Source organism: Crotalus tigris, unplaced genomic scaffold (genome assembly GCF_016545835.1).
Source record: "Crotalus tigris isolate CLP2741 ecotype Arizona unplaced genomic scaffold, ASM1654583v1 scf7180000024339.11422700, whole genome shotgun sequence".
Classification (NCBI taxonomy): domain Eukaryota; kingdom Metazoa; phylum Chordata; class Lepidosauria; order Squamata; family Viperidae; genus Crotalus; species Crotalus tigris.
Window position 1 is genome coordinate 2223050 of NW_024100509.1, and position 20566 is coordinate 2243615.

The 20566-nt window shown below is 43.2% G+C and overlaps 1 protein-coding gene across 4 annotated transcripts in view; it reads right to left on the reverse strand.

Moving 5' to 3' along the window:
- Positions 1–20566, reverse strand: part of RIN2 (Ras and Rab interactor 2) — a 77072-nt gene that overhangs the window by 50048 nt on the left and 6458 nt on the right. The window contains exon 2 of one of the 4 annotated variants that reach the window (XM_039325986.1): positions 300–390. The exons of 1 other annotated variant lie outside the window; for it this stretch is intronic. In XM_039325986.1, the coding sequence (XP_039181920.1) occupies positions 300–356 (57 nt within the window). In that variant the 5' untranslated portion in view covers positions 357–390. Of the gene's footprint in view, positions 1–299; positions 391–20566 lie in introns of those variants that run through there. 2 more of the 4 variants (XM_039325989.1, XM_039325991.1) reach the window with 2 other exon arrangements.

Sequence of the window (20566 nt, forward strand, 5' to 3'; positions counted from 1 at the left end):
ATTTATTTCATAATGGTCACTTACCTCACATTCATTTTTGTATTTATTCATCACCTATTCATTCTTGACCTTGTCTCTTCCTGTTTTATCACACGCACTTAAACAATCCGTTTAGACTTTATATAATCTATTTACCCAACTCTCACTTCCACATGAAAAACAAAGCTTTCTCGCCATAGTTTTGTCCAAATTCTTAAACTGAAAAGCAGCAGGCAGATAATTGAATATACATTTTGAAATAAAATATATCTTCTTGTTTTGTTTTTTGTTTTTAAAAAAAGTACCACTGTTTTAGTTACCTTAAAAAAACTTCCTCTCTCATCAAAGGACTGGGGTTCCATGGCAGAAGTTGACATTTTCTCTGGGAAAGAAAGCCCTACTGAACTCCTCCTAAAAACAGAGACATATTTAATGGTTACTCTGGGCTATAGGAAATTCCTTTCCAAGCCGCAGAAACAGTCACAACAACATTTTTGCCAAGCTTTTTTTCCATTAACAACAAAGCCTCTTTCCTACGGGAGCCTTTAATGTATCTTTTTGACCTATTATTTCCTGTGAATCACACTTTAAAGACAGTGCTACTGGCATTTTCCCCTCTTCACAAACATACCCATACATTGTTTTTGATGCATTCTCACAGGCTCATTGTGAAAGAATACAAAGGCTTAATAGTTGCTTATTTGCTAGATCTCAGTCTAAACTGAACAAATATAGGTTTACTAAAATTCTACACGTAATACAACAGAACCTTTTCCTTTTTAAAAACATATTTTATTAGGTTTCATTATAAGATAAAAAACAATAAAGGGCAATAGTTAGAGAACTAAGGGAAAGAGAGAAGTGCAAGGAAAGAAAAAGTACTTCCAATTTTCAGTGCAGTAACATGCAAAAAAAATTACAACCTCAACCTTTGCTTTATATTTCACAACATTTCAAGCCATTTCTAAAATAACAAAATTTGTCTAATCATCAAAACCTAAAATCAAAGTTTCATTTTTTTTTTTTGCAGTTTTGAGAAAAGAAATAAAGCACTGAAATACTAAACCTGTACATCCTTAGCTACTTCCACTGCACATTCTTTGGCAAACAAACTTCTAGTGTTTATCTAAATGAGGGTTTTAAAAACACGAACAAGGCTTTATCTGTGAATACATGTTTGTCCAGAAGACTTAAAAGTCTGCATTTCAGTAATAATTTACCATCAGGCAGAAATGATAATATTATGTTATTACTGTAGCTATAAAATCAGAAGGAGCATCTTTTCCAGCTATCAGATTTTATTAATGGCATAATCTTCTGCAAGCTCCAGTGTACCTCATCAGATTCCTTCTGATAGTCTGCCAATATAGATCTACATGGCTCTCCTCTTATTGTGCAGCAAGATTTCAAGGTTTACCAATAAAATCTTTCAGTGCTATCAAGTCATTACTGTTTATAACAAAATGAAATTTAAAAAACTATTCTCTATTCCCTCAATGTAGTAATTCTTTAGCACTATACAGGTACGACAAAAAATGTTATTTTAATTTCTACATGGGGAAAGTCATAGTTAACAAAAATACCTAATTACTTTATCAAAAATTGTGTTTTAAATGCAATGGACATATTTCTGTGTTGTTTAAAGAGGTATATTTTTATTTTAACCTTGGCAAATTTCTTTTGAAATAATTTCTTTTGCAGCAGTCAGCTGACAGCCTAATTCAAGCACAGCACTGATATAGTTTCACACTAGATTACTTTGAAACTTCAGGAGCCAAAATACAGGAATTGTCTATGGTGCCATTACTTAGCAATTCTCTTAATTCAATTGTTGTCATTGTGTTAGTCCAGCTGTATTTGTAAAGGATGAGATTTGTAGGGGAAGGATGTGTGTGTGTACGGGGGGGGGGGAAGAGTCCAACTTCTGCAAATGGTAAGAAAAAGATTTTGTTCATTTTTACAAAATAGAAGAGGACAGTATGTACAGGATCACTGATGGCCAATTACAATGCAATAGAGGAGGAACTTGCTACTGTAGTTACCTGATTTTATATACTGTACGCTTTGACTTTCCAAAAACTTTCTTCAAACTGATGTTTCATAAAAGAAATCATCAAAATCATTATTTGCTTAGGGCACGAGGGACAATATAAGTAGCAAGTAGTAATTTTAGATTTAAAAAATATGCAAGTGAGAGAAGTAGTTCAAGGTGCTAGTTGTGTCCTATAAGTCCTCCATGGCATAGTTTATCTGACGGACCAAATTTCTCAACTGGTAAGATATGACAGAGCACACATGCTCCAGGTCCCATCTTTAAAACAGTGCCATCTGATGGGACCTACAGTGAGGGAAAAAATTATTTGATCCCCTGCTGATTTTGTATGTTTGCCCACTGACCAAGAAATGATCAGTCTATAATTTTAATGGTAGGTTTATTTTAATAGTGAGAGACAGAATAACCACAAAATCCAGAAAAATGCATTTCAAAAAGGTTAGAAGTTGATTTATGACTTAGTACTTGGTGGAAAAATCCTTGTTGGCAATCTCAGAGGTCAGACATTTCTTGTAGTTGGCCGCCAGGTCTGCACACATCTCAGGAGGGATTTTGTCCCACTCCTCTTTGCAGATCCTCTTCAAGTCTTTAAGGTTTCGAGGCTGACGTTTGGCAGCTTGAACCTTCAGCTCCCTCCACAGATTTTCTATGGGATTAAGATCTGGAGACTGGCTAGGCCACTCCAGGACCTTAATCTGCTTCTTCTTGACCCACTCCTTTGTTTCCTTGGCCGTGTGTTTTGGGTCATTGTCATGCTGGAATACCCATCCACGATCCATTCTCAATGCCCTGGCTGAGGGAAGGTGGTTTTCACCCAAGGTTTAATGGTACATGGCCCCATCCATCGTCCCTTTGATGCGGTGAAATTGTCCTGCCCCTTAGCAGAAAACATAATGTTTCCACCTCTGTGTTTGATGGTGGGGATGGTGTTCTTGGGGTCATAGGCAACATTTCTCCTCCTCCAAACATGGTGAGTTGAGTTGATGCCAAAGAGCTTGATTTTGGTCTCATCTGACCACAACACTTTCACCCAGTTCTCCTCTGAATCATTCAGATGTTCATTGGCAAGCTTCAGACGGGTCTGTGCATGTGCTTTTTTGATCAGGGGGACCTTGCGGGCACTGCAGGATTTCAATCCTTCACAGCATGGTGTGTTACCAATTGTTTTCTTGGTGACTATGGTCCCAGCTGCCTTGAGATCATTGACAAGATCCTCCCGTGTAGTTCTGGGCTGATTCCTCACCATTCTCATGATTATTGAAATTCCACAAGGTGAGACCGAGGGAGATTGACAGTTATTTTGTGTTTCTTCCAATTGCGAATAATCGCACCGTTGTCATCTTCTCACCAAGCTGCTTGGTGATAGTCTTGTAGCCCATTCCAGCCCTGTGTAGGTCTACAATCTCATCCCTGACATCCTTGGACAGCTCTTTGCTCTTGGCCATGGTGGAGAGTTTGGAATCTGATTGATCGATTGCTTCTGTGCACAGGTGTCTTTTATACAGGTAATAAGCTGAGATTAGGAGCACTCCCTTTAAGACAGTGCTCCTAATCTCAGCTTGTTACCTGTATAAAAGATACCTGGGAGCCAGAATTCCTGCTGATTGATAGGGGATCAAATACTTATTTCACTCATTAAAATGCAAATCAATTTATAACTTTTTTGAAATGGGGTTTTCTGGATTTTTTTGTTGTTATTCTGTTTCTCACTGTTAAAATAAACCTACCATTAAAATTATAGACTGATCATTTCTTTGTCAGTGGACAAACGTATAAAATCAGCAGGGGATCAAATAATTTTTCCCTCACTATAGGTGGCATGTCTTCTCTGTCACAGTGCCTGCCCTCTAGAATCATGTGTGTTCCCCACTCCTTTAGTCAGGTGTTATATTGTTATATTAGTTACAGTTTATTGCCTTTTATTTTTATACTGTATTGGATGTAGCCACCCAGAGTCCTCTGAGTTGGATGGCCTATACATGTGATTCACAAATAAATAAATAAATAGTTCCCATTGTTGAAGCTGACTTTTTTCCCCTCAGTGGCTCCATAGTTATGCTTATACTTACCACAATATTCATTCAGCTGCTTCTATCTACTTGTTGATCTCTCTGCAATTTTTTATTACAGATTAGTATGTACAATCATCATAAAATGGCACATAAGTGATAAGAGAAAAGCTAAGTCTGCATTATGTTGACAGCAAAGTACTGCAAATCAAGTTTGCAGTTCTTTACACTTATCAGTCATTGCTGCAGGAATCAAAACTAATTTCAACATTTTATTAGAATAAATCTTCAAGTATCAGATACACTTAAGCATGTTATGACATAGTTTTGAAGCTGTAGTAAGTTTCCCTGATAAGCACACTCAGCCTATAGTGTGATTCATTTCCTTTAATATCAATACAAATACTAAGAGAACCAGGATATATGAATAATCTTTCCTCTCTCAAGAGTTGTGCACATATCCAATCCTATAGAAGGTACTACTGCATTAAATCATGACTATCGCTACAAATATGCACTTGTTCTATGCAAGTTGATATGCAGCACAGCCTTTAGTCAGGCACAGAGCAACCTTTGTGGGAAACAAATCTGTGCACTGAGTATCTGAAACTATAAGATTACAGTATAACAATCTGATGCTCTAAATCATGGCATGAAGGCTTAAGAACATGCTCTATGTTCAAGTTTTGCATTTGCTCTTATGTGTTTCTTCTCTTCTTCTTTGTTTTCTGGTCATAATTAGCTGTTGTATATAAAACTGATGAGAAAATGATTTTAGTACTGCTCCAAACAGGGGACTTTTGCAAAATTACTTCAAATCTCACTTTAAATAAGGAAATTAGAATTTGCTAAACTGAATTAAAGCAACTATATAGAAAAAAATAGGAAGTGGGACATACAGCTTTAAGGCATACGGTAGTCATCATTTAATGAGTCTAATTGGAAATGGCAACACCATTGCTAAGCAGCATAGTCATTAAGTGAAATGTCATGTGATTGCTTTAATTAACCCCAGTTATAAATACATTTTATCCTCTCTAAGGTTACCTTGCCAATACCTTTGGACAGGGTGCATGGGGTCCAGGTCCTCTAATAAACATAGCCATTTTATGCGACTGAGGAAGCATGCCTTCTTGGCTACAGCCCGTCTGGCAGAGCATCCCCTTTCCCCCAGAGGTATAGATGACTCCCACTTTCCAAGTCATCCACATCTCTAAAGGTTCAGTTCCCAAGTCCGGAGATAGGGTGCTTGTAAAGTCCCTGTTGTTGATGTTATAATTGTTATAATTGTTATTGATATGGTTGTTCCCAGGCTGTAATGTTTCTTAAATGGAAGCTGCCCATAACCTTTTGGACTCAACCAGCCTCAAAATCCAATAAATTAAATGAATATAAATATAATAAATAAAAATAAAATAAAAATATATACACTTATACTGTATTTGTTATAAGCATATATATTGGCATATATATATACACTTCTATCTTACATTTTATTCAGATAGCTTACATAGCTCACAACGAACATAATGAGTTTTTAACACATTACAACTATTAATAAAATACTAGTAATATGTAGTTTATGTCTTTAATAAATTAGTTGGGAAAAATGTTATCAGACTTGTGTTTTTTTGCTACCGTAGATTAACCCAGCTCTCATATTGCTGAATTAAGTTAAGATTAAAAAAAATGACTGGCCCAAAGTTATCCAATAAGTGGATAATGGTTGATGGTGGAATAGAACTTGGGTCTTTTAAATCCAACACCATTTAATGATCAACTCATTTGGTGACCATTCAAATGTATGATAGTGCTGAATGTTCCTCATAACTAGTCCTCGTACATATAATTGTTGCAATGTCCCCATGGTCATATGATTACCATTTCTGCTCTTCCTTGCTGGTTTCCAATAAGCAAAGTCAATGGGGAAGCCAGAAGGACGTTACAAATTGCACTCTATTCTACATTCATTTATAATCAAACTTACTCTCAGCTAAAACCTGGTTAACTGAGGGAGGGGAGAGAGAGGGGGGGAGGGAGAGAGAGAGAGAGAGGGAGGGAAGAAAAAAACTTCCGTCTAGTAATGGAACTTAGAGAGTGCTTGCACTTAAAGCGGTATATAAGTCTCATAAATAAATAAATAAATAAATAAATAAACTTACTGCAAATAAACAGTATTCTCCAGCACTGGAGATGGAGAATCCACCAATGGGATGCCCAATCAGATCAAGTCAGCCAAAGTTGCCACGCCCGTCCTGGACCATAGAGATCCCAGTTTTAACTTGATCTCGCCCAGGACAGACATGCACGTTTGGCTCTTAGGCAGGTACAGTTTCCATTGGTGGATTTTCCATTTCCCAGTTGTTAAGCTGTGCTGTATTCAGCACAGGATTTGGATTCTTCTAAATTCATTTTGACCCCCCATTCAGTGACATTCTAAATTTCCAATTTAAAAGTCTTCTGTTTGGAGGGGGGAGAAACAGAATCTGAGTGGCCAAGGAAGGGGCTCCCTCCTTTCTCATCCTATCTTTTCTTTCTCCCCACCCAGATAAATAGACCCTCCCCAAGGCCCTCAATTGTTTTCCCAGCTGTGGACTAATGGCTGTTAGTCCTCAATTCATTCCAGCTAGGCCTTCTTGTTACCGGAGATTGCAGCTGCAGCTCCGGCACCTCGTTACGAGGCAGATGGGAGGAGGTCTCTCTCTCTCTTTTTTGCGGCTGCGTCTAAAGAGTTTCTCTTGAGAGTTCCACGTTCACAATCGATTTGGAGCTGCGGCTGCAGCTTCGATAGTTCTTTAAAAGCTTTTGCCTCATTTTGCCTTCAGCAGCTCGGGAGACACGATTGTTTTCTTGCAGCCGAAGGCAAGCCATGCGCCAAACAGCCACTGCCGATCAGCTGTTTGGCGGTGGACGGGGGGAGGCGAAAAAATGCCGTTTTTCTCTGCCTGCTCTAAAGTTTTGAGTTGGGGGTGCGGATCTTCCCTGGAAATAGGGGATTGCTGGTATTGTCTAAGTCACCTTCCGGAGCATCAGGGAGCAACTCATAACCGTTCTCTCTTGCACGGCCACTAACTTGGACACGTGGCTCCAGTCTTCGCTCGGCTCTACTGTGCGGTATAAGGCAGATTTGGGGAGAAGGGGCTCCTTCATTCCCATTAAGTACATTTCCCCTGTAACTGGGGAAGGAGATTTTGAAGGTGGACTAGGGTAGTCAGTCTGGGAAGAAAGCGTGTAAGATGTCCCCATCACAGGCAGGCCACCATTTTGGGGACAGCTGCCATCTTGGTAGACCAATAGGCCCAATTTACCTTGAGGCCTGATACCTCCAGGTGCATCCCTAGTCCTTTTATTAAGGAACTGTTTGGTTCTTGTTGGAGCTCCCCTATGACATATTCAACTTGGGAGCTTTAGTAGGCAAATTCTGATAGGCCTCCATAACAATAAGGATCTTCTCTTGCTCATTATTAATATTATTTATTATTTCTAAAACTTGGTGTCTTCCAGCCGTACCTTGCTCAAACCAAAATTATTGGGATTCTCAATTTAACAGATAACCAACAATTTTACCTGGGTTCCAGGCGTACCCCATCGTGCGCCTGTTCTTACCCATAACAGCCCTTTCCGGATTCCAGGCGTCCCCCATCGTATGTCTGTTCTTATCTATGCACAGATATAGCTGGGTTCCAGGCGTCCCCTATTGTGCACCTGTTCTTATCCACACTGCTGGCTTACCTGGATTCCAGGCGTCCCCATTAGTGCGCCTGTCTTTATCCAGAGTGTATTACTCTCTGCATCTCAGGGGCCCCCTATCGTTTCCCTGCAGTATCAGAGAATGGAGGAGTCTATGTCTACCACAAAGGGCACTCTACCATCCTCATTGACTCCAATGAATCCTAATTCTCCTGACCTAGTGAGCGCAGATAAGCCTGTGGCTAAAAGCAAGGACAAAACTACCACCAAGGCTTCAAAGAGGTCAGAAAAGCAGGCCAGCTGGAGACACAAAGATCTGGAAAAAGAGTTTTCGAAGGCACAGAAGAGGGCCAGGACAGAGGTCTCCCAAGCGGAGGAGTTGGCCTTGGACCTACCTTTAGGTCCTCCAATCTCCCCCCTGGGCATATGGTCAACGGGGGATTCATTCCATTCCCCAGCACAGAGTGGAAGTGGCAGAATTCTGCCGGTTTCCCAAACCATGGCTTCACGGGCTCCTCGCAGAATCCCAGAGGTGACATTCACTCCTACTGCGGCCGGCCTCCGACCAAACAAGCCCATTCTCCTCCCTACGGAGGACCGTCTCGCCGTATTGATAACACAAGTGGTAGACCGCGCTCTTGATGCCAGGGCACAAGCTTCTGGTTCAGGGACTGTCCCTCCTCCTACTACACACCACTCAGTCCCTCAGACCTATTATGCCCCATCTTCCCCGTCTGGGTCCACCTGCTCTGAGAGTTCTTCCCTTCAGGCACACGACACCGAACAGGGGATTCCAATGTCTGAGGAGGAGGATCCTACCCCAGAAGCCCCCTCGTTCAGTGGTCTCTTCAATCCTTCTTTCTTTGTCACCTTGCTCTACAAGGTCACATCCACAGCCCACCTAGGCCCTGAGCCTTCCACATCTACAACCACCGTTTCCCCAGAATCGGAGGCGGATCCAAATTTTATCGAACTGGTGGCTGCTCAGCACCGCATCCCTTGTCCCTCCATGTTCTTGACTGCAATAAAGAAACAATGGACATCTCCCGCCTCCTTTCCTCTTCCAGGTAATACTGATAAAAAGTTATATAACGTGGCTAAAGATTTGGAGGAGGCACTGGAAGTGCCTGTGGTGGACAATCCATTTGGGCCCCTTGTATCTCCCACTGCAATTCCCGGGGATGTCTCTGAAGCCCTCAAAGCAGAGGACTGTAAGTGCGAACTTACTTATCGCAGAACGCATCAGGCTGCTGCATGGGCTGTTAGGGCGGCCACCTCAGCATCTTTTTTCAATAGATCCACTCTCCTCTGGCTCAGGCAACTTCAGGTCCGCGTACCAGCGGAGGATATCCGTACACATCAGGATCTTAGCAAACTGGTGGCTGCCACAGAGTACGTGTCAGATGCCACCCTCCAGGTTTTCTTCCAGAGCTATGGCATCTAACGTGACTGCTCGCCGGATGCTGTGGCTGAAGCACTGGCAGGCAGATGCCAAGTCTAAATGGCGCCTCTCGGTTGCTCCATATCAAGGGGGTAAATTGTTTGGGGATGCGTTAAATCCTTACTTAACTGAGAACAAGGATAAGCACAAGGTCTTTAATCACCTCATTAAGAGACCAGACAAGCGGCAAAATTATTACCAAAGGCAACAGTCATTTCGTGCAGGAGCTAGGTATAGTTACTCCCAACCTATGCGTTCCTTTCCAGCCAGACAGGACAGACAGGAGAGACAACCTGACAGACAGACAACCAGGCCTAGGCAGCGATCTAAGGGCAAGCGGCCCTTTCGCGGGAACAGCTGACCTTTCCGCCGATCCAGGTGACTCTCTGGTGAGTCCTCCCATAGGGGGCAGACTCTCCCTCTTCGCCCACCAGTGGGAGGCTATCACCACAGACACATGGGTACTAAACAACGTACGTCACGGTCTGTTCCTAGAATTCATTTCCAACCCTCCAGCTCATTTTCTCTCTTGCCCCTACCCGCGAAACCGAACAAAAAAGAAACTAATGAGGGAGGCCGTTTAACATCTGTTAAACATACAGACCATAGAACCGGTACCGGTGGACCAGAGAGGTCAGGGATTTTATTCTATCCTCTTTGTCATTCCAAAGGCATCAGGGGGATGGAGAGCCATTTTAGATCTCAAAGGTCTGAATTTTCATCTGGCTTACTACAAATTCAAAATGCAAACACTCCGCTCCATCTTGGGAAGCGTGAGAAAAGGGGACTTCCTCACATCTATCGACCTTATGGAAGCCTATCTTCATATCCCCATCTCTCTCGCCCATCGCCGGTTTCTAAGGTTTGCATACAAGGGGCGCCATTTCCAATACAGGGCGCTCCCATTTGGCCTCTCTTCAGCTCCAAGGGTCTTTACCAAAATCCTGGCAGTACTAGCAGCTCACTTACGAATGATACCAGTCAGAGTGCAATGTTACTTGGACGACATATTAATCCAGTCATCGTCCATCCAGTCCGCAAAGATGGACCTCAAACTGGTGGTAACACTACTCCAAGACCACGGGTTCTCCATAAATTTTCCAAAACGTCACATGGTCCCCACAAACAGACTGTTGCATCTCGGGGCCATTATAGACACAGTGGAGTGTCGGGTGTACTTGTCTCAGGAACGCCGGAACAGCATAAGAGACTCTATCCTGAAATTACACGGGGGTGGTCAGTAACATTGGTCAGTCTTTCCCAACTGTTAGGCAAAATGATCTCGGCCATAGCAATCGTCCCCTGGTCTAGGCTTCACTCCAGGAAACTACAGTGGTTCATGCTCCCATTTCAGAGACAGAACCTCAGTTCCTCCCAACGACGGACAAGTCTCCCACCACAAGTGGTGCGTTCTCTCAGGTGGTGGTGATCAACCGCCATGCTCAGAGGGTTATGCTTCAGGGAACCAGATCGGATAGTAATAACTACAGACGCCAGTCTATTCGGCTGGGAGCACACATGCGTTCGCAGTGGGCTCAGGGCCACTGGTCTCGCTCAGACCTGCACCACAACATAAATTGGCTAGAACTAAGAGCTATACATCTAGCCCGGCATCACTTCCACAGTCTGGTGAAAGAGTGTCATGTACTGGTCCTCATGGACAACATGGCTGCCAAGGCTCATGTGAACCGCCAAGGGGGCACCAAATCTCGGGCCTTACTGACCGAGTCACTCTTACTGGGTTCTTGGGCAGAACACAATCTGGCCTCCATCAGGGCTGATCATATTTCAGGGATGGCGAACACTCAAGCCGACCTTCTGAGCAGAGCCACGGTGGATCACTCGGAGTGGCGCCTTCACCCGAGACTCTTCAGGGAGATCTGTCACCGTTTCGGCCTTCCACTTGTGGACCTCTTTGTGTCCCCAAACAACACTCAGCTGTCTCGGTTCTTCTCCCGGTTTCCATCTCCAGGGGCGGAGCAGATGGATGCTCTTCGGAGCCCATGGCCTCAGGGTCTGCTTTATGCATTCCCTCCTCTATCTCTTATTCCGGCGGTAATCTGCAAGCTTCTTTGGGAGCGAGCGGAGATACTGCTAGTGGCCCCTTATTGGCCAAGGAGGCATTGGTTCGCTGATCTGATGAATCTCTCCCTAGCAGACCCTTGGCGGATTCCTCCGGAACGGGTCTCTCTCAGTCAAGGGACCATCCTTCATCCGGACCCCCAATGGCTCCAGTTAGCCGTCTGGCATTTGAACGTTCGCTCTTAATGCAGGAGCTCTGCTCGCCAGGGGTCATTACTGTCATCCAGGCCTCCCGTCGTCCTTCCACAAACTGGATATACAAGGCCACGTGAAAGAATTTCCAATCATGGTGCTCTGGCCGTCACTTATCACTCTCGGAACCCACGGTTCCACATATTCTGGACTATCTGTTACAGGGCCTAGAGAAGGGCCTGGCCACAAACACGCTGCACAGATAGGTTGCTGCTCTTTCCACGGTCCTCACCTGTGACTTGGTGGGGTCCTTGGGACATCATCCCTTAATTCGCTCTTTCCTTAAAGGGGCTTCTAATTCCAGGCCTCCTATGGTACACAGGTACCCTTCATGGGAACTACCATGGGTCCTTAGGGCTCTTACCAAGCTTCCCTTTGAGCCCTGAGGACGTGCAACATCCGCTACCTGTCCCACAAGGTGGCATTCCTAGTAGCAATCATGTCGGCATGCTGTATTTCAGAATTGGCAGCACTTTCTACAAGGGATGATCTGTGCATTTTTCACCAGGATAGAGTGGTCCTTTGACTCGACCCTACTTTCATCCCAAAGGTTAACTCTCTGTTCCATAGGTCCCAGGAAATAGTGCTGCTGGATTTCTGCCCCAACCCATCGCATGCGCTGGAATGGCAGTGGCATAGCCTGGATGTCCGTAGGGCACTTAGGTACTATATTTCACGGACAGCGACATTCTGCAAATCGGAAGCCCTCTTTGTATCCTTCTATTCTTCCTCCAGGGGGCGGAAGGTTTCCTCTTCCACGATTGGCATGTGGATCAGGGAGTGCATTGTGGAGGCATATCAAGCTGAGTCATTGCCGGCTCCGCGAGGGGTCATGGCCCACTCTACACAGAGTGCGGCCACTTCTGCGGCATGGGCCACCCAGGCGTCCATTGAGGATGTCTGCAGGGCGGCTACATGGACTTCGCCATCTCCATTTATACAACACTACAAAATTGATCGGTTTGCCTCGGCTGAGGCTTCTTTTGGTAGGAGAGTTCTCCAACAAGTTTTACATCAAAGTGCCAGTCTACTACCCACCCTCAGGGACAGTAGGCTTTGGTATGTCCCATTAGTGGATTCTCCATCTCCAGTGCTGGAGAAGGGGCGTTGTCTTACCTGAACGCCTTTTCTCAGCACGGAGATGGAGAATCCATTCCCACCCTTGTAGATTCTCAGACCTAGGGTTAGTTAGTTAATTTTTTTGTGAGCCACAATGTCTTGCTGTCAGTCAATGGCTACACTCGCATCAAGACTGGGATCTCTATGGTCCAGGACGGGCGTGGTAACTTTGGCTGACTTGATCTGATTGGGCAGAAATACAGTCTAAACCCATTGGTGGATTCTCCATCTCCGTGCTGAGAAAAGGCGTTCAGGTAAGACAACGCCCCATCTCTTAATCTAAATGTCTTGACTTGTATTACTTGCTACAGTTTACAACCATGCTGGTTGTGCAAGCTAAGCCAGTAATTCTTAAAATACAATTATCCTCAAGGGAATAATGTGGCCATATTATGTGGAAATGGAACAATTTGTAATTGCTTGTTTGTGAGTCAGAGATCCAGAATGGGACTGCTACTACCAACGGGTAGATTTTTTGTGGGAATAGTTACATTTTTTATATATGGTAGGACATGATATGATATATGATCATATAAGCAGGTGGCGGTAAGAGGGTCCGGTCATGGTTAAGGCTGGCCCTGTCGCCAAATATGATATATTTATCATATATATATATATATATATATATATATGATATATTTATATATAATATAAATTGATATAATAATAACTATTATTATTATTATATAATAGACTGTGGATTGAAGTCCTGCCTTGACCATGGAAGCCAGCCATTCTTTCAGCCCAACTCACCTCACAGGGTTGTTGTGGGGAAAATAGAAGAAACTGTGTTGGATATGTTCACCGCCTTATTTATAAAAATAATAAAGGCAGGATATTAAATAAATAAATAATTTGTGACCAGGAAAAGGAATAATTGAATCTAAGAGCTACTGATTTAAGCAAATATGAATCCTAATTTCTGTGTATACAGGTAATCCCCAACTTATGTGCATTCACTTAATGCTCGTTCGAACTTAGTGTTTATGAGAAAGTCCCAAAATTACAACTATTGCCGCACCACGGCAGTCGTTTGCCCTTATGAGCGACTTCTGTGGCACTGCAACATTCACCCTATTTCCCCCCCCCCAGTCCTCACAACTGCTACCCCCTCCCTTCCTGTCGCGCCGGACTCACCTTGCAAAAATCCTCTCTGCCGCAGTTTCTTTCCCTTTGAGGGAGAGTCAGCTTGGAAATATTTTTCGCACCAAGAATGGCAGTTTCTGGAGTCCGTGATCTTGCATGAGTGTTTAAAGTTGCGCCAGATCATGGACCTCAGAAACTTTCATTCTCTATGAGAAAGGTGCCTGTCTCCTGCTCCTGCCCCCAACTACTTTCTGCCTGACAGCAAGCCTGAAGCCTTCAACTGAGGGAGAAGGCCAGGCCCCTCACACCCACATCCAGCCCATCGGAGCTTGCCACACTGTGGGAAAAAGTGACCCTGTTGTCCCCAGAGCCTTGGAGGCCTCCTCCAAGTGGTCCGGAATGGAGGCTGGGGGAGGCTTCTGCATGCCTCCAGAGGTTGGATCCAGCCCTCGGAGGACAGCTCCAAGGGCCTGAGCCAAGCCTCGGAGGGGTCTTCCTAGCCATTTGCACCAGGAATGGGGGGGGGCTTCTGCATGCCTCCAGAGGCTTGATCCAACCTCCGGAGGCATGCAGAAGCCCCCCTGACCTACGTTCCTGGCACAAACGGCTTGGAAGATCCCCCGAGGCTTGGATCAGGCCCTTGATAGCTCTGTTCCAGGTGGCAGCAGCTTGGAACAGTCCTTGAGGGCTGGATTCAACCTCTGGAGACATGCAGAAGCCCCCCCCCCCGACCTCTGTTCCTGGTGCAAACAGCTTGGAGCAGTCCTCCGAGGGCTGGATCCAACCTCCGGAGGCATGCAGAAGCCCTCCGACCTCTTTTCCCGATGCAGCGGCTGCGTGGCTCCGGAATTGGGGGGAAGCATGAGGCAGGCACCGCAAACAGTGTGAAAATTCAGGAACCCATTCTCTGCGAAAGAAGATCGGTGCCTGAACTCACATGATATTACGGCACCCAGGGGCTTCCATTGACTCCCCTGTCCATCAAAAGCAGGAACCGCGTCAGAGAGGAGACGAATCTTTTCAAGGTAATTGAATCCGGTGCGGCAGGAAGGTAAGGGGAAGCATGAGGTATCTTAGTGATCAGGGAGGTCTTGGGGGCCTGTTACATCACTAGGCCCTCCATGGCCTTTCCCACCCTGAGATACCTCATGTTCGTTTACGTGTGCATTTTAAATATGTGCATTTTAACGAGCAAGGGAGTAATCTCGTTCGAGGTACGAGATTCAGTCTACAAATTTTCAAGTTATGAGTGGAATGTGCAGGCTCCATTATACTCATAACTCGAGAATTACCTGTACTGTAAGTTCTACAACTAGAATCCTTGGACCTCTTTAGGCTTGTTCCTAAGTTCCACTGCCCACCAGTGCAAGACAAGAATATGTAAGCTTTGAATAAAAGATCTATGGAATAAAACCTTGATTTATCTGCTAGACTTTTATCCCAAATGATGCTGCAGAAAGATCTTTTCTTTCTTTTTTGCAGCTGTTGTCCCTATTATATCTCAGTTTATGTGCTCAATAAATTCGGTATTCTTAGAATTATGTATCTAAGTACAAATATAAAAGCTATATCACAAGATTATTCTGTTTAATGTTGATTCATTGAGGCAGAAATTCATGCAACCTAGTGCAGCAAATGTGATTTTAAAGCTTCAACCCTACTTTTTTCCCTAAATCAATCAAGGATTTGGTTAGGTGCTACCATGGTTGGAGATCCCTTCTTCTTTTTTCCTGACAATTTCCAAATATTTGTTAACTTTTTGTATAAGAGTGATAAACATTTCATCCACAATTCTTTGATTTCTACTTTCTTTAGAATTTGATGCCCCAGCTGCTGCAGTTTCAAAAAATGGTGTCACGTTGGCTCATTCCACTCCTCCAGCATTATGCTCATTTTCAGACACAACTTACATATTTTTGCTAGGAGGTCAGCAATTTCACATCTGAGTTTTTATGAATTCTGAGGTGGATGCCATCAAGATCCAATGGTTAATCACTACTGCAGTCTTCCAAGATATCTTAGAACATCTTCTCTGTTACCTCAAATTATTTTAGTTGTTTTGATTCTCTCCCTCAGAATGTCTATAAGGGCTCAGGTGATCCACAAGTTATGACAGCAATTGGAACCAGAATTCTTGTGGCTAGCGAGGCGGTCATAAAGCATGACCATATCACTTCATCACTTAGCAGTGGCAATCCCTGCAGTCCTAGTTGCTATTGTTAACTATTCAGCTGAGGCAACTTACCAATTTCCCACAAGCAAAGTCAGTGAGATGTCAGGAAGTTGCAAGTCACTAAGCAGGTAAGTGGCTGCTGCCAGGTGACGGAGGGAGTCCAGGGGCAAAGGGTGCAAGAGGGGCACAGTGCAGGTTGGGGGAAGGCGTTTGTAAGAGATGCAGACAGGGGAGAGTAAGCAAGGGCGCAACAGGGTGCAAAAAATGTATGAGGAGCATGGTATAGGTTTAAGAAGGTCCACAAAAATAGGGGATAGTTGAGCGAACACAGGTCAAAATGGATATGGGAGGGTGGCATGGCAAGGGTCAGGGAGGGTGTGCAGGGGTACATGAGTGGGCAGCTGAGCACAAGCCCGGAAATGTTGGGGGAAGGTTTGTAGGTGGGAGAGACATACCCCAGTGACTTGTGACCTTCTCTACCAGTTTCCCCACTGACTTTCTGGGGAAGTCAGCAGGGAAGATTGCAAAAGGCGACCATGTGATTGTGGGGTGCTGCAGCTGGTCACATGATCACATGAATGTGGGGTTGCTGAGGCAACTAGAACTCCGAGAAGTGGTCCCAGCCACTATTCATTCAGCTCTGTTGTAACTTCAAACAATCTCTGAAGAAATGGCCATAGGACTAGGATTAACTGTAGAAATAAATGCCACAAAAAGCATTCAATTTCCCTGCAATGTCCACATCCTCCTTGAGGATCTTTTCAGCATCAATACCCCAACCGCTTCCTTGGCTGATGTCCTACTGCAAAAGCAGTATATTGTTTTTCTTAGTTCTTTTACTGGGGAGAGTAGATTCTTTTTACAAAATGCCTTATTATCACCCTGCATGATTTTTTTTTTTACTCCCAGAGTTTGGGCTTCCTATTGTTTTCCTCATTAGGATGGGCTTCTTTCCATTTCCTAAAGAAAAACTACTTTCCTTTTACAGCTTCCTGGATGCTGCTAGACGAGTCATGCATATCTCTCATGAATGCATCTGATGCAACTCTAGAACGACTCTTTCTTACCCTGCCAAATGCATCCCCCTTGACTCCTAGTTAATGTGGTTTTAATTAACACTAAGATATTAAGAAGAGATTTGGCTCTCTTGATTTTTCCTTGCAGTCTTTTTTCACAATTTCCTCATATCTGAGAAGTTGCCCCTTTTGTAATCAAATGTGATTGTTGCACTCAGCTGGCAGTTTCCCATTTCCATGTATGCTAAATATAATAGTATTTTGGTTGCCCACTTCTATTAGTTCCACAATATTTATATCTTGCCTCAGATCACAGTCATGATTTAGGATTAAATCTAGGATTACTCCTTTGTGGTTCATCTGTTCCAAGTTGCATTCATTTAGGATATTAGAAATTTAGTGTCTTTGTTGTATTGATTACAAACCTACTCAGTCAACATGTGCATAGTTAAAGATCCCCACTGGAGTTCAACCCCACCCACCACGGAGGACCACTAATGTGTGTGGGTGGGGGGAAATGGAGTATAATGCCTAGAAAAAGGGTGGAAAATGAATGCAATCAATGCAGGCTTGCAGGCAGGCAGGCAGGAAGATGAAGAATTCAAGCTTTTTCTTCAGCACATTTATGTTATTGACCCTCTTTAGCTCATCTATATTATTGCCTGAGAAAACAGAAAAGCAAACTATTTTTATAGCCACATCCCCCCATCACTATTACTGTTAATTGTTTATTTCCATCTAAGAAAATTTCCCCAATTTTCTTGCCTTTTACCTTCTCGCAATCATGAAAACGGTAGACAAAAATCCTCTTTCGGAACATACAGCAACCAGCGGCACAAATTTTCTTTGGTATTTTCAAGACAGAATAAATAGGGTTGAAAACTGGCTGTTATAAATTGGGAGTTGAGCTTTCCTTACTGGTGAATTTTCTTTTGGTAAGATTCTTCCCCCCAAAAGTCCACATTACCTTTGCTGAATACTTTCTGTCCATCCATTTAGGGAGCTTCATAACCAAATGGCAATGGCCTCTCCCCTCAGCTAATTTTGCTATGATGTTTTATATTAAATGGTATGAGCATTTTGATTTACTCTCTCAAGGTCCAAATGGAGTATCTGATAAAATATCTAATAGTAGAGTTGCTTAGTACTCAACTCAACTATTTTGCTTTAAATTCTTCTTAAAAACATGGAAATATAAAATGTACATTTTGTAAAACAACTTGACATGACAATTTATCCACTCTCCCACCATGATAAATGCCAAAATTATTCCTTAACAAAACAAAGCATGTGATTAGCAAATCAGGGGAAAACAGATCAGAATGAACTCAAAACTATGTATAAACAAGCAATAATTTAAAAGTAGAGGGTTTTGCAATCAGCAAAAAAAACCAAACAACTACTTAAAGTTACTGAAGAAAACCTAATGCATATCAATGGAACACCAAGGATCATTTCCTCTCTAGAGATCTGTGTCAAAAGATAAGAACAAAGAAAGGTTGCTTTGTCAATATTTTTTAAATAAAATATATTTCAAAGAAACTGTTTGATCAGAGTTTCAGAGGTTATTTGGACCCATGTTTGCTAGTCTAAAGTATTTTGCACATAGATAAAGCCATATGAAAATATTATTGGAATTCTGTAAACTTGCAGTGATTTAGGGTGAAACTATGCTATGTCCTGGCCTACAAAGTCATTTCCAAAGACAAGACAGTCCTCCTAAAACTGGCTTTGATGTTACACATGAGACATTTTTGAATCAGGGTAGAATGAGAGTTTCAGAACACTGGCAAAAACTGAAGTCAACTTACATACCCACAATATTATGGTCATAAAATACCTGCTTCAAAATAGACAGCAAGCATCTTCTTAAGGGAGGTTCTATATTTTAAACTCTAGAGCAATGGTGGCGAACCTATGGCACGCGAGCCACAGGTGGCACTCAGAGCCTTCTCTGTGGGCATGTGTGCTGTTGCCCCAGCCCTGCCCCCTGTGGCCCCCTCCTCACCAGCAGCCTCCCCAGAGGAGAGTTGCCCTCGAGCGCGGCCTGCATGGAGCCACGCAGCCAATGACATGGCAGCCAGGCAGCGGGGCAAGACTCCGCCCTTGTACCCCATCACGTGCAGTTGATGCTGCGGGGTGTGGGCAGAGGGCGTGGCCATGGCGCTGCTGGGCTGCCTGGGCAATATGCAGTGGGCTGTGGGTGGGCCGGGCAGGGGTGGAGCGAGCAGGATGGAGCAGAGCGGGGGGACGGGACAGGGCGGGACTGGGTTTGGGGCACTCGGTCTCTAAAAGGTTCACCATCACTGCCCTAGAGTTTGGGAGATGGACTATATTCATTGGCAAGAATGGCAGGTATGATGCTTTATTCTTCTCATAACCAGTGAATGGTTTCCGTCTATTTATATAAGGAAAAGCAGAGGAGCGCACTCGACAAAAAGGTTTGTTTCAGACAACACTTGGTAACTATTTTTTTTTTAGTTTGATTTTTAGTACAAATGCAATCTTTTTATTTTGTTGGTGCTGACCTATATATTTGTTTCATACACACACACACACACACACACACACACACACACTTTGTATAGATAGTTTTTAATTTGTAAACTATCTGAAGTAAACAATCAGGAGCTGCATGTCTTATAAAATTGTGCAAATAAATTCTATGCATGGAATGAGAGGCAGAATTTCTCTGCTCAACTGTCACTCAGATTTCACTGTTTCCATTGTCCTACCAAATTTGATGGGAACTAAATGATCACCTCTTATTATTTATTTGCATTGTCCTGCACTAGTTTCCTTTTTTTTTTACATGACACTAGATAAAATACTAACCTTGGATACTTGGCTTTTATATACCTGAATTTCAGCTATAATACAGCAGCATATTGTTAATCTTATTAAACCTGATGACAATGATCTTCCATTAAGTTCAGCGGCTCCCAACCTTTCCTATACCCCACACCCTTAGAACGCTTCTGATATATTCTTGCACCCCTTACAAAAGTTTGAAATAATGGCAACAAATTATGCATATACACTATAATTTTGAAAACCCAAATTTTTGCACCCCCTGGAATATCGTCTCACACCCCCAGGGGGTGTGAGCACTCCCGGTTGGGAACTCCTGATTAAGATCCTTCATGTTTTTTTTCTTCAGGCAAGGAAAACTACATGTTCCCAAGAGTATTCAGGAATTCCTGAAACTCTTATTTATTCATGTAATTAAAAACAGTTTTCTGTTTGCAGTCTACTCGTTTTCAAAGCTTTTCTTTGCCTATGAACAAATGGCTACTCTGTGGAACTGCAGCATATTCCTTATGCTTCTATAATCTTTAAGCAAAGTCCATCCAGGGACATTTCTATTGTGCTCTTAGTTCAACCAGATACAATACAGCAGTGTTTGTAAAGTCTGCAAATCCTAAAGGTTCAGAAAGTCCTTGGAGGAAAGCCATCCCATGAAAGATTATTGAACAATGGTTTGAAAAGACAGTGTGTTGGAGAGGGTCAGGGAGATCCACTACCAGTCTTGAGAGCTCATCTATTTCACAGGACTGCTGCACAGATAAAATTAGAGAAGGGACAGACATCTTCTGAAAGAAAAGCAGAATATAAACCTGAATAATAACAATTATACTTTCTCAAAAAAAAAAGTCTTTAGAAATTTCATACTGATGTCTAAGTTTGGGAACATTTTCCCGTACAGGTCAATGAAGTCACAAAGAA